Genomic DNA, 15717 nt, shown 5'->3' on the forward strand with positions numbered 1-15717 from the left:
GTGTACTGGAAATCATATGCTTTAACTGTGCAGTGATGTTAAAGAGGCACTGTGTAACTTTCTGGTGGATGATTCACAGTAAATGGTCACGTTTTTATACAGCGCTTTTCCACCTTCAAGGGACTCAAAGCGCTTTACAAAAAGGTATCACTTACTCATTCACACACAAGTGTACGCAGACACTGGGGGCGAGGTGGGTTAAGTGTCTTGCCCAAAGACACAAAGACGGCATTCATCTGCGGGAGCTGGAATTACACAAGTCAACCTGTAAGTCGGTGGATCTAACAGCTTGCCAATGATGTTTATGTCGAGAGCGGGATTCGAACCAGCTTTCGGATCAGTGGGCAAACGCTCTTACCAACTGAGCTACTGCGCCCACATCACCTGCCTTTTTCTATGGATACAACAGTGCTCTGCCTGGAATGTTCCACAGTATAACATTCAATTACAGGTGATTATAGCTCAAAATACCTACAAAAACAGGCATTCTGACTGCGAGTAGGGTTGCCTCTGCACAGATCTGACCTGTAACTTGGTCTGGTTTGGTCTCCAAGATAATAATAATAATAATTCTTTATTTATAAAGCACTTCTAAAAACAAGTTTTACAAAGTGCTGTAAAAGCAGCAAGGAACAATTCATAAACAAAAAGGCATAAACAAAAAAAACAAAAAAACATAAACAAAAGCATAAAAATAACATGAAGAAGGCAAACAAAAACAGACAATGATGCAAACAATCCAATAAATTATAATAAATAAATAGAGTAAAAATAAATATGGAATAAAATAAAGCTAAAACCAGTTAAAGGAAGGCCAACCGATAAAAAATGAGTCTTAAGAAGTGATTTAAAAGATGATACTGATGGTGTGAGCCTTATCTCCCCAGGCAGGTCATTCCAAAGCCAAGGCTAATCGAGCCTTCAGTCCGGAGCCTGGACTTTGGAACAGCCACAGGGACCTGCCTAAGGATATAAGGCTGCGGAAGAGTTTGTACAGGGGTAAAAATTCTGAAATGTAACTTGGTGCAAGACCTAAACGAGCTTTAAAAGTGATCAAGAAAATCTTAAAATCGATTCTAAAACACAGGTAGTCAGTGTGGATGTCTGTGATATAGGGTTTAATATCTTCCTGTGAAACATTCCAGACAAACATACAGTATCTACATGAAGAAAAGGATTTGACAGGCCCTCCACCAGAAACGTTACACAGTGCACCTCTTTGTGTTTCAATGTAGATAATATCTTGATATTAAATAATGTATTGTACATTGTCGTTTCCAGTGGATTTGGAAAAAGATATACGATTATGTATTTTGATTTTGCCTTTAAATATTCATTTGGTAGCACACTAGGGAGGCAGCAAAGTTTGGTTCTAAAAAACAATTTATCTGTCAAGAAAGTCAACAAAAGTAAAAGTAAATCTCTCTCGTATACTTTGAAATATAGGCAAGTTTGAGAAAGTATCTGGTCGAGGATTCTCACTGGATTTCCATGCATTTCAAAGGCATTCCAGTAGTACTAGTACATGCACAATAGTATATGGAAATTCTCTATAGACAATGGATGTGAGAGGAGTTGACTGTAAGTATTTAGTGTTATCATAGCAACCATGAGGCCTTAGTCAAGTGTATCCTCCCTCAGACCAATATAACTATGTAGATTGACTCCACTAAGCAGCCTAAGAAAAAATAATGAATGTTGATGCTTCTTCAGAGCTGAGGGATTACACAGACATTCATGAGTGCTTTCACAACTTTCAGAGGGCGGAGTTTTGTTGCCATGGTAATGCTAAAAACAACTAGCCTGTTAACAGCACACTAGTCAGTCATCTTAAAGGGACAGTCTAGAATTTTGGACATAGGACATCATTTCCTAGTGAGCCAGAGTGTTGCAGATGCGTGGAGACACTTTTTTAAATATTCCATCCAGTCCTTGTATTTGCAGAGGTCGCTGGTGCTAGGCTAGCTCATGTCAATGGCCATAGTTATCCTGCAAATAAAAACAGTCTTACCCACTCCACAAAACACCCGAAGCAAAACAATTATAACGCCAGGCTGTCGATGTAAATGTCTGTGTTCATACTTATATTGTTGAATAATGTCTGAAATAAAACTAACCTTGCATCACATGAATCGTCACATGTTGAGGGACTATTTTCTTATATATCAGTTGCCAAGCTCGCTGCTGCTGTTCAGACATAAATCCTTCAAATGCAAGGTTGGTTTTACTTCTAAAATTATTCCATCAATACAGACATTGACATCAATAGTCTGGCGTAATAATTGTTTTGCTTCGGGTACTTTGTGGAGTGGGTAAGACTGTTTTTAGTGGCAGGATAACTATGGCCATTGACTTGCACTAGCCTAGCACCAGTGACCTCTGCAAATACAAGGACTAGATGGAATATTTTAAAGTGTCTCCAACACTCTGGCTCACTAGGAAATGAGGTTCTATGTCCAAAATTCCGAACTGTCCCTTTAAATCTTCATAAGACAAAAGCTTCTTTATACATGAAAAATATCAGGTAGTGGCCCTTCTACTATTTCTTCTATACTTCTTCTAAAACAATTCCCGTCTATTCTTATTTATATCATAGGGACTCAATCAGTGCCCAGTGTTTGTGTTTATAGACTGGTCAGACTTACCGGTGAGGTTGGTGCGTGCGCTGTAGGAGCCCAGGTAGCGTCCATCGGTGTTGGGGGTGTAGCACTCGAACAGCCCCTGGTCCTTGGCTTGTACTTTAGTGATGTGGAGCACAGCTGAGTCCCGGGTCAGGCGCTCCACGTAGATTTCCTTGTTGTTGACCCTCTGGGAGTACACAGCGTAGGCGTAGTTCTGCTGCGCCGTGCTCACGATGCGGATCTCTCTGTCCAGCACCGATGGCAGGTACATGGACCACTCGAAGTCCTGCTCCACGCCCTCTTTGTATCCTGTCACGTTGCACCAGATGGTCACATGGGAGCCCTCTGTCCGGATCAACGGCCCACTCTCCACAGTCACCACTCTCTGAGCCACGGCAACTCCAGCTACACAGAAAGAAGAAGAAGAAAAAAAAAGGGTTATTTTCAAAAATTTGACACAAGACTATGTGGGTGACATGCCAACAAATAATATCACAATTTTCTTGAAGCCAGATTTTGATTTTATAATGATTAATGTGCATTTTTGTATTGCCTTTGGACTCAGAGTTCACTGAAAATCCACCTGTCACTCACTCCTGACTAATAGTACGAGTGGGTGGGGAAAAGTGTCTTGCTTTAGACAGTAGAGATAGATGGTGGGCGATATATCACCCTTATAGTTGCACTTTTTAGCATATTGGCTATTGGCCTTAAATCTTTTGTTTTGGCTGACCTGTTGCCTGAAGAATCCACATTAAGCTCTATTTGAACACTTCAGTGCAAAAAGACAACAACACAATATGTGACTCCACAGCTTTCTTATAGGTTTATGGTAAAAAAAAACAAAAAACATACTGGTAGATAGGGACATGCACATCCAACAAAAAATGCCACTATGTGCTGGGTCCAAAGACAAAAACAGTACAAAAAAGGTAAGAAATTCGCATTGCAGTTCTTTGAAGCTGCCAAATTTTAATTTCAATGACACCACAATGTGACGTTTTGGGCCAAGCCCTTCTTCAGACATGAAAGGTTAAGTTCCACACCTGTTATAAATAGGACCAGAAAAAAAAAAAAAAAAAACATCTGAAAAAATAGGGTAATTAATCAAAATCAGCCCCCAAAATATCAGCACAACTTATTGGCCATCGGTTCATTTGGATTCTAAACAATCAGTATTAGTTGTATTACATAACAAATTAGTCAGTCACTACTTTTGGGTCTAGAGCTGTATTAAAAAGAAAAGCACAAAATCACAAAAGGACAATGTCACCATAAGAGCATATTGTTAAAAGCATCACAATTACATTTTTATCGCCATTTCACCCACTCCAACAGGCATGCAGTGTTGTGACAGGTTCACACAGGTTCATTGGCTATTCCCACTCAGACATTATATACAAAAAAATCAATCTCTCTTAGTTAAAGGTGTAGACACCCTGGGCAACAGTGAGACAGTCTGTATTGTTTGAACAATAGGAGGAAGTCAGAGATGGCACAACACTGTAATCCAAAGAGGACATGCTCCATTACCAGACAGTCGTTAAATACAGAGTTCAAGTTCCCAAATAAAACCAATTGAACGCAGGTTGTTTGCACATTATGAGCACAACTTCGAGAGAAATGGGGCTTGTATTTTTGTTCTTCGATTCATTTTATAGCTTGACAAGAATATACAGCTTTCATACAGTTTTTGTCAGTTGTTTTGGAGTGTGATCAAAACGGTCATTCAAATCATCGCCCACCTATAAAGTGTAGGAGCTCAAGTTTTAGACAGGTCTGAAATAAATAGTGTGGAGAGAATAAATATCCATGCATGCAAATGAGGATTTCTCTTCACACTCCACACTCCAACCACCTCCAAATGCTAAAGGATAAATATGTGACTTTTTGATAGAAGGTCCAACACCTGCTTGTCCTCATGGAGATTTCTGGATTGGAATGCTCCATAGCATGGCCTTAAACTAATCTATCTTCTTGAGGAGGTAGAGCCACCAGGGAGAGTTACAAGTCAGATCTGTGGAGATGTGGCTTGTGAGTCTAGTGAAGGTGTACAGAGGTTAAAAACCACAGTAGAGCACTTCCTTTATGACCACATGAGTTTTCGGTTTAAGAGAAGAACTCATCCTAAACGTGAAGGATTTGTGTTTAACGTGTGAATGAAACAAAATACAACTCCAGGTATGTTTGGGATGAAGAAACATTACAACAAGATCAGACAATATTGTAACATGGCCCTTTAAATATGAAACCCTCTAGCACTTTTGGAGTTTTTGCATCACCATCTTGACAGTAAAACATTTCATTAGAGAGATTTCAAATTTCAACACAGTGTTGAGTTCATGCAATGTGTGCAGCCTGGCCTTGTGGAGAGCATGGCTGAGGTGTGGACATACAGGCTCCCACAACATACCCACCACAACACCACTAAAACCACTTCATATGGTAATTCTGTCTGACCCACACACTGTTACATGTAAACCCCTGGATGTAAGGACACGGCACGCAGCTGCAGGGGGGTAGAGGGGGGTCAGGCCATCTGGGACTCAGAGGATAAGAGGTCAGAGTCATGGTACGAAACATGGCTGCCGCATGCAAGAAGCGTGTCAGCTCTAAACCACTACAGGTGCTCTGTGAGGGGGTAAGTACTTTGCTTTGCTCGTCACGCGTAGTAACTGTTGTCAACAGACCCGAGAGAAACAAGAAGGGATACACATGCAACAGAGTCACGCTGAAGTGCAAATCGAGGTTTATTTTGGATTTTTGAGATACTGAAATAATAAATGTTAAAAGGTCCTATATTATGGAGGATCGACTCTTATGCCCTTTAAGCCATGTTATAATGTTGGAACCTCTCAAAAACATACCCGGAGTTGTGTTTTGCCTAAACTTAACTCAACTAAACTCAGCCTAAATATGCAGGGTTGTGTGTTTAATGTGTGAATGACACAAAACACAACTACATGCATGTTTATGATGAGCAAACAACATTATAACATACATCAGAAAATAGCGTAATATGGTCTCTTTAAGGTGAGGGTTAGTGGTTGGGTTCATGGAGCTATTTAATTAGACAGGTTTATCGTCAATCTTTGCTCCATTAGAGGAATAAATTTGTGTTTCTCCAAGTTGAATTCTAACTGTTTGTTTAAAGTGGACCTGCAAAATTGGTACTCATACTACTACTCATTTACACTCTCAAAGTTGTATTTAGCGTGATTCATGTGTGTCTGAATAATATTTATACTATTGTTTTCAAAACATCATTGCTCCGATCAACCTGTTTCATCTCCACCAGCATACACCCACTTCTCTGTACTTATTTAGTTCTCCAATTTTATTTTCTCTTTTATCAAAAAATAAGAAAGAAAAGAAAATATGTTACTCGCTGGTGTGATTTGCAGCTATCCATAGGAGGTGCCAACAACTTCACGGCTCTTTGTGTGATGATGCTTCTTTTATTAACTCATTTTGGCTGAATATTGCCATTTAAAATGTTCAAAACGTTCAAAATGTTAACATAATGATCCAAGGTTGTTATAGGCTATAAATGTATAGCAGGCAAAAGCATAATATTTAAATCTTGCTCTTGTTCACAAAACCTTTTAAAATGACATTAGCACTGATTCTATAGATAGTAATTCATAACTAGTATGCTCATTTGAACAAGTATCAGTACAAGGACAAAACTGCCACTTTCCTAAAGTCTGAATGGCCTTAATCTACATTGAGATAATAAGGGCGGAAAAAACTAATGAAAATGTGACTGGTAGAAATATTTAAGTTTTAGCCAAAGAATCTTTCATAACATTGCCATTGCAGGATATAACCTACCTTCACTGTTTTATAAATTTAGGTTAGATTTGTATGTTAAAGGTGCACTAAAGGTTGAAGGTGTGTTAAAGGAAATCAGCTGGAAAGTCCCCCTGAATTGTACCTTGTAACTTTTTTTTTTTATTATACATACTATATTAATTACACTTGCAAGTTACAGTATATCTCAACACATTTGTTTATGTTGACCATAGCACCCTGCTTCCATCCCCTGTTGCATGATATGACACCTGACATGAGTTGATTATGTTCATGACAGGTAAGGAAATAATGATTACTTCTTCCCAAATCAACAGTTACAGATGCTATAGCACATGGGGAACAAGAAAAAAAATATTTAAAATACAATTTCATAGTAAACTTATGTGAGCAAATGAGGATTATATTGATATTATATAATGGAAAAAAATGTGTGCCGCCTCAAGAAGATCGGTAAAATGACAAACAAGACCCGAGATTTGGTCTCACTACATTCACATTTCATTTTATTATGATATAAAATGATAATGATAATTTTCTACAGGAAGGACGGAGACATTCCCGCCGAGAGAAAGGGACGCTCGAGCTGGGACTTTCAAGCCAGGGGGACGCTCCAGCCAGTATTCACTTTTCTCAGACCTGCCAGTTGCTTGTCTCCAAAGTTTGGCATTAAACTTTTCAAAATGTCCATAGAAACAAGCAGGAGACACCACCAGGTCAATTTACATGAGAGATCTGTGAAGAGGTGACCCCCACTCACAGTCAGAATACATGCTTTTAAAGGCAATAAAAACACTCATAACTGAATAAATGCATCTTATATAAAGTTTAATACCAGACTGTGGAGCATTATAAGGGCAGATACCCAACCTGAAAAGTTATGCAGTGCACCTTTAATCTAATGGTAAAGGATGCCATTTCCCCATGGCCTAAAAGCCTGGCTAGCACTTTTACACAGTCCTATATATGCACCGTGGGGCTATGAAATCATTATGACATTTCCACAATATACGGCGTGCCATTCAGAAGCAGTCTTTCCAAACTGGATCCTACTTGACTTATCTGGCAACGACAGCTTGATTTGCTCTTTTATTGCTCGTGTATACTTCAAATTGTTCCTCGCCTTTTCTTCTTCAACCTTTAAATGTCACAAGGCAACATTTAATTTAAGGTAAATTGAGATCCACAAAAGGGCTGATATCTCGGATCTTAAACCAGCTATTTACTTCCTTTACAAACACGGCATAGTTGTAATTTTCATAGAGATTTATCGCAACAAGACTAATAGTTTCATTAGCATTTTAAATTAGCCAGAATGGGGCTTTGTACACTCATTTATTCGCTTCAATGCTCATGTTTGAAGTCTAATTTATACTTTAATGTAAGTAAATGTTGTTCGGTCACTGGGCTCTTTTTGGTACTAACACATTTTGTTTCTACTTTTGAAGATCTTTCCCTTCAAAATATGTATGTATATATAAAAAGTATGTTGCTAAATGTATATAACATGTTACAAGGAACAATGATTATGACTAAAACTGTGGTATCTTAGCCCATTTAACAGTGAAGAGATGTGATTGCAGTTGTATATAGAAGTCCAATATGTTGATTCAGTTCTTAAGGAGATTTTTCACTTTTTCACAATAATATACTTGAGATAGATTTTCAAAAAGTGTGTTACTAAAATGTTGGCTGTATACATTTTTAAAGTTGCACTGTGTAAGTTTTCTGGTGAAAAGACATTCGCTTGCCTACATCAAAATGTCCCATGTTATGGCATTAAACTATTAATCTATAAAGACAAATATGTGACAGTACCAGCCAGAGGTGGGACCAAGTCATTGTTTTGCGAGTCTCAAGTAAGTCTCAAGTCTTTGACCTCAAGTCCGAGTCAAGTCCCAAGTCAAATACAGGCAAGTCCAAGGCGAGTTTCGAGTCACTGGTCCATAAGTGCAAGTCAAGTCCAAATCATCTGCTTTGAGCTTCAAGTCATTTCAAGTCTTTAAACCAAAGTACAATATATAGCTTATATTTTTGCAATTTATATGAATTTTAAACTAAATTGTACTTAAATAAATCATGGTATATTTATATACGAGTATATAAGAGTTGTAGAAATGTAATTTTTTCCTTTTTAAATGTCTTGACAAGATCTTTGTGTCATTACAGTCAGAACAGAAAGAATTCAGATTTAAAAGTCTTCTCAAGTCACAGGCCTCAAGTCCGAGTCAAATCCCAAGTCACTGACCTTTAAGCCCAAGTCGAGTCTCAAGTCTTAGTCCATTTTATCAAATCAAGTCTCAAGCCCTAAAAATAGTGACTCAAGTCTGACTCGAATCCAAGTCACGACTTGCAAGTCCCCACCTCTGGTACCAGCTCAAGTCACAGGTCAGATGCAAGTCCACTTATAGTACAAATGCATGTTTATCAAGGTGTTTCTGAGCAATAAAAACACCTGATTGACTCAGTGCAAGAGACGGATGACTTTAATGCCACACAGTGGAACATTCTGAACAAAGCCATAAGACATTGCATCTTTATGGACTCAATGATTCTGAGTAGCATATTTGCAACTGATGTGCCATATAAAATGTCCAGTAGGTATATAGCAGTCTATATAACAGGCCTGTCATGATAACACATTTTGAAGCTGGATATATTGCTACAGAGATATGCTGCGATAAACGATAATACTGAAACTACTTTATGCCACTGACACAATAACCCAAGAGCAGATTTAAACCACAAAAAAGGTCCTAAATCTACAATAGTGTTAAAAAATCATGAGCTGCAATAAATAAAGAGCAGAATGAATTATTTTAGTACTTAGTTTGCAGCTGTAATGAGTCATAGAAGTTATTCATTCAACCTTCTACAGCTCAAATCATATCATATAGCCAAAAAATAACCAAAGATTTCCCAGTAGTGCAAAGAAAATGTTCACACGAGAAATAAGACCTCAAAAATACATTACTGCGTCTTTCATATATCGAACAATAAGTCTAGTCAGACCTAGTATAGATCATATAGGGGGAAATTGTGTCCGTTGAAGCCTGTATTCACCCACATCTGTACAAAGCTTTTCAGAACAACATACCAATTTACCAATCAGGCCTTGGCATCCTTCTCACAACAGAGCACTTACAGATAGCCCTGATTCCAACTGAACCAGCCTGCCGTTTCCTGTCTACACCAGCGGCTGGGGACTGCAGCTGTGCATGTACATGAGTGTGTAAGAGCAGCCACAATGGTAGCATTAATAATTCACAACAGCTTTTTAACTTCCCCATCCTCTTCCCCTCATAGTAACTTCTGTCACACTTCCCACTGTTATTAATGCACTATTTGAATGCATTGTTAGTATATACGTGTGTGTGTGTGTGTATGTGTGTCTGTGTGTTGTCCACGTGCAAGTCTGAATAGCTTTTGTATATTACATGAGGAAATACAGGGAAGTCAAATGAATGGGTTTGCAGGAAGAGCCACATTTTAATCTTTTCTCTCTCTAACAGCTATTGTGAATTTGATTTGGAAACGCACCAATCCTGTTTTCCATTGTTTGATTCTTAGGCACATCCTACTCGCTGAGCTAATAAAATCTATAGCATGTCCAATTCCTTTCTGTAGAACTGAGCGCAATCCAATCACAGCAGGTGGTATATTAAAAATGAATCTAGTTCAAGTGATCACACAACTTATATTCATGGCTACTACTGGTTTTATGATAACATCTGTGTGCTATGGCCACCTACAGTATGTTGTATGGAGCCTACAGCCTATTTATGTAAATGTATTCACCAGAATCAGTGTTAACTATGGGATCTTGTGTGCTAGATCAGTGAACTACATTCACACATGTCCTGATATGGTCCTGATTTAGTTCTCATGTACACTTGATCTAGTCCAGCTCCTATTCCAGGTCCTGTTTTACACCTGGTTTAGTTCTGTCTCCAATACAGATGTAAAAATACTAAAGAGAAATATCATTAAAAATATTTTGATGTTGTATTGTCAAAATTCTAACAATAATATCGTGGACCATCACAATATATTGAATTACAAGTCTCTTTGCTTAAATTAAGAGTTATGGTGCAGAAACAGCTAAAAAAAAAAAAAAAAAATGACAGAGGGAACTACATAGACCATGATCCTTTGTTCCATTTCAGTGTAGACTACTTTTAAGTTCTTTTAAGTCTCAGTTCTTTGGTTTAAGTCTTGTCAAGGCATTTCAAGAGGGAAAAAGTAGCATATTAACAGTTTTGTTAGCCTCCACAAAATATCGCAATAAATATTGTACCGTGAGATGTATATCATGAAAACATCGTACTGAGAGATATGGATATTGTTACATTCCTAACCGTGAGCCTCCCCACCATATCGTGAGATTTCCCACCAAGATCCTTTCATTTCATGGCAGACTACATGATAAAATATCTGTTATTAAGCACTTTTCAGTCTTAATGATTTGAATTATGAGAGTAATGATTCACAATCAAGTGTTTACCAGGCATTTTACTCATCTCTAAATCTGGGTTGGTCTCAGTTTAGTCTTTATTTTCATCTAATGTGTGCGTAAGTAAGGTCAGTGATTAGGTTCTCCTCAATATCAGTACAGGGTGGGGTAGCAGAAGCAAACATTCAAATGTAAATATTACACTTATTAACTACAATTCGCTAGAGAGGGAGAGTGGCCACAGCCATAAATGTGAACTTTACAAACCAATCGCTCTGAAAACACAGTGTACAGCTTGACAGTGGTGAGTTTACAGGTTTGATTGACAGTTCGTCTATAGTTCCGGTCTGGGTCTGCTCCTCATGACTCAGCCTTCTATCCCTGTATTCTCCCCTTTTTACAGTGATGTCAGAACTCCTAATACAGTGGCGCCCGCTCTGCCCACATCCTGCTCAGATCAGCTCCGAGCTCGGCACTGCTTCTCGTGTTGCATCTCCGTCCAAGGAACATATTACTCACCCGTCCAAGAGAAAAATACACACTTTTCATAGCAATGTTGGGAGCGCTCCTATCTCCACTCCACCTGTCAGTATAGTCCCATAAAACACACTTGCCTTTGGGTTTTTTTACTCGCCAATCACCAGCTACATCCCCTGCCTGTCTCCGTCTCCTCTTTGGGGGCCTTCAGTGTCTTTTCAGGCGGGATTTAAGCGGCTCTACACGACTTCAAAGTGCCCATCTCTGGCTGTGGCTGTTTAGAAGTCTCACAATGACATCGCAAACCCTGCAGACCTTCCCACTGATCGCTCAATTCCGCATTTCTTTCCCATAATCCCCTGCTCCTCACCTCTGGCTGCTCCGAACTGGATCACCAAGTGCCCGTATTTGCCTGTCAAATATTCTATTATTAATGCCCATCTTATTCATACGAGATACACGTCTTGTTACAATCTCCCATTTCTCGCCTTTTCGCTCCCCTGTCCAAGCTATCACATTTAGCTTGTTCAAAAGACAAGAGAAGAAGAAACTGAAAGAATGTGTGCTGTTCAGATGTGCTGCTATTGTCAAAAAGGGAACAAGCCGTCCTGAAACAAACAACAAGGCCGTATCAAAACCTACAACTTACATCATTTGGAGGAAAAGGAGAATAAAAAACGCCATACTTTTTAAAGGTACAGTATGTAACTTTCCAAAGGTGACATGATTATACAGAAATATAAAACCATATTTGAAAACATTCACTATAGATAGAAATGTTTTATATCATACTGTGGAAGATAAGAGCCAAAGGAATACCAGAAGAGACAGGTTTGTGGAGATGCAAGCCCACTCATAGGTTACGTTTATACTGAAATTAATCACTATCACCGTATTGGAAACTATTTGCATCCAGACACGTCGTTTCTGTGTCCGTTCCCAATCCACACAGAAACCGTCACATGACTAGACTGGCATCACGTCGTCACAACGTCAAGTGGGCAGTAAAAACAAGGAAGTGGAGCACCATGTCTGAAGTTGCAGCAGCAAATTTCGAGCCAAGGAAGATGGCAAGCATGAAAGTAGTAAGTAGTTCTAGCTATGCTGTTTCCCGTTTGACTATGATTTGTTTAAACTGTTTTCTGCAATAGCGTCAAATGATAAATAAATGATCGATCGATAAGGATGGCGCAAGTCACAGCGACGTGATCCAATAAGGACGCAACTAGAGCTCATACGTCAGCGTATCATTTTCAGACGTCCACACAGTGCCGGATACTCAGATGAATTCGTGGGAGCTGGCGGCACCAGATCGTTCCGTCTCTGGAGCTGTTTTACATCAGATTCATTTGGACGAACACTGCATCTGCAACAAAAACGACTCAAATACGTACTAGTGTGGATGGGGCCATAGTAAGGACGTATGTTTTTGAAGTTTTTCAGTGCCGTAAACATAACTAAAATTAAATGAATACTTTAAATATTTTTGGAAGATCATATTTTTCCATGGCATATGCACTACTTGCATACATTCTGAGTAGATCTTCGAGGATCATGTCCCTTTGTGAGATAGTACTTCTTTACTGCAGTGCACCAGTCATGGGCAGGTCACCTCAAGTTTATTCTAAGGGAGGGCATCTGACACAACCCTTACAATATCTATATGCTAACCTCTGCAGGAGACAGATGATCATTGGTCAGTTAAGATAGGGATAAAGAAAGAAGATTACCAAGACATAGGGGTTATGTAGGCCAATGGATAAAGTATTTACCCATGAATATGTACCTACTATAATTCCTAGACTGGGCACCATATATTTACAATTATACTTAACGCCTTTGTGGAGGTCCAGGTCACACATACATTTCCTTCATTCATTCTGGTCTATAGGTCTCCTGCATGCTTGAAACCCGGGTAAACTGACCTTGCTGTTTCATATATACAGAGCAATGGGTAGAGCGCACACACACACAAGAGGAAATCTGCAAAGAGGATTATGCTAAGTGGAAGGGGGGGTTAAACACTAATCCAATCATTTGCGGCCAGTGTCTTATTCTCAGAGGCAACGGCAGCAGCAGCAGAGGGGAGACCACGAGCACCTACACCCCCCCTTCCCCCTCCCTCCCTCCCTCTCACTGGTCTGCTCTCGTCTGTGATAATTATACACCTAGACAGAGGTGTACAATAAAAAGCTCGGCGGGTGTCAGATACGCAAAGGACGTTCACCGTTAGGATAAAACGGGGAAGTGTTCATCAATCACTACCTGCACAATGTTTCCATACACGAAGCCAGGAATACACACAGTATATAAGTGAATTAGGGTCAGCAGGTAAATACTGAAATATCGATATATCGTGATACTAAATTTGGTGATACAGTATCGTTATCGAGGGCTGCTGTATGTATATATTAAGTATTTTTGGGTAACTTTTAACATTTTTTTTGTGACTGTGCTCCAGTTTTGTTGCTTTTTTAGTGGAAGGAAATTTGTATTTGCAAAACACTTGACATATTCACAGTTTTGATGACTAATGGGCCTATATTATGCAAAATTGGCTCTTTTAACCATGTCAGACTATTGTAATCTCATAAAAACATACCTGGATTTGTGCTTCGTTTCATTCTCACGTTTGAGTAAATCTTTATTATTAGTCTGTCTACATCTCCAATGTGACAAATACTCCGCCTGTCATGTCCTGAACCTGTAGTTTTCAAGTTTAAGCTTTTACCTTTTGTTTACTAGAGATCGGCAATTCCAGAAAGTGTACAGATGTTTAAAAACTCAATGGAGCACTTCCTGTATTACCACATGACATCAGAAGGTGCAACAGCGTTTTCTGTTTGAGAGAAGAACAGGGTTTGTGTGAATGAAACAAAACACAACTCTAGGTCTGTTTGTAATGAGGAAACATTATAACATACATCAAAACATAGAGTAATATGGGCCCTTTAAAAACAGCAATATTTGTATCATGTGCAATATATCGATTATCACATGTATCGCCTTATCATCGAGTCATTGTATTGTATGGGGCCCCATTACTCCCAGCTTTAAGTAGGACATAAATATCAGGACGATTCACTACAAAATAACATCAATATTCATGTTAATTTGGCCGGGGAATACAGAGCAAATCACCTTAGTCACATTTAGCCAGAGAATTTTTCACTTGCTAATTGCCGCTGTAATAACTTGATTCATTAAGAAACACAAACCTGCACATTCTGAGCTGCAGAGGGATTGTGTTAAGGGCCCTTGTCATATTATTGCTTATTAAGTTGATGAATATAGCACAAATATTTCAGTTTTGGGAGAAAAGTGTCTTGATGAGGGGGTAGGCGTAATAAACAAAGCAGTCCATTACAGCGTTGCTCAAAATGCTCCATAATAGAACAATTATCATTTATTGTTACACATTTTGATGAAGTGCAAGCAGTAGTACTTATATCTAGAAAGCCAATATATTTTTCCTGCGTACTGTTTTTACTATTCGTGAGCCTGGCATCTGGAATGGCATCTGGTGTAAAACGTACACTTATGCCACATAATAATCTAATATGAGGCAGAGGATCGGTTAAAATGAGCACCAAAAGACAACATAAAAACTTACTCCATACATGAGGGGTCATTTAAAGGTTCTATATTGTACAAAATTGACTCTTGTGAGCTTTAAGCCATGTTATAATGCTGTTACCTCATCAAAAACAAACCTGGAGTTGTGTTTTGTTTCATTCACTCATGTTTGAGAAAGCCTGCATTATTAGTCTGGTTCAAAATGCTCTATTCCACCTTGTGATGTCATGTTGTGATAATCTTAACAGCTACCGTTTACCTTTAGCTGAACAGAAAATGGGTGAATCCACATGATTCTAGTGACACCATATGTTGTTATAGAAGAATTGTAATTTGCAGGATGTGTGCGTTAAACATGTGTAAATGAAACAAAACACAATACCAGGTGTATTTTGATAAAATAACACAGATAAAATAGCATGATATCAGCCCTTTAAAGGGACAGTCCAGCATTTTGGACATAGGACCTCATTTCCTAGTGAGCCAGAGTGTTGGAAACATGTGGAGACACTTTATTAAATATTCCATCCAGTCCTTGTATTTGCAGAGGTCGCTGGTGCTAGACTAGTGCATGTCAATGGCCGTAGTTAGCCTGCCACTAAAAACAGTCTTACACCAGACTATCGATGTAAATGTCTGTGTTGATAGAATAATGTTTGAAATAAAACTAACCTTGCATTTGAAGGATTTATGTCTGAGCAGCAGTGAGTTGTACTTCCTGAAAGAAAGCCTGGAAGCGGCGGACTGATATGAGAAAATAGTCCCTTAACATGCAAC

The 15717-nt window shown here is 38.8% G+C and overlaps 1 protein-coding gene across 1 annotated transcript in view; it reads right to left on the reverse strand.

The window, feature by feature from the left end:
- Window positions 1–15717, reverse strand: part of igsf3 (immunoglobulin superfamily, member 3) — a 197396-nt gene that overhangs the window by 153526 nt on the left and 28153 nt on the right. Inside the window, exon 2 of the mRNA XM_020931924.2 lies at window positions 2646–3026. Within this exon, the coding sequence (XP_020787583.1) occupies window positions 2646–3026 (381 nt within the window). The remainder of the gene's footprint in view (window positions 1–2645; window positions 3027–15717) is intronic.

The sequence above is a fragment of the Boleophthalmus pectinirostris genome, unplaced genomic scaffold (assembly GCF_026225935.1).
Source record: "Boleophthalmus pectinirostris isolate CB_2022bp ecotype Guang Dong unplaced genomic scaffold, ASM2622593v1 HiC_scaffold_1, whole genome shotgun sequence".
Classification (NCBI taxonomy): Eukaryota; Metazoa; Chordata; class Actinopteri; order Gobiiformes; family Gobiidae; genus Boleophthalmus; species Boleophthalmus pectinirostris.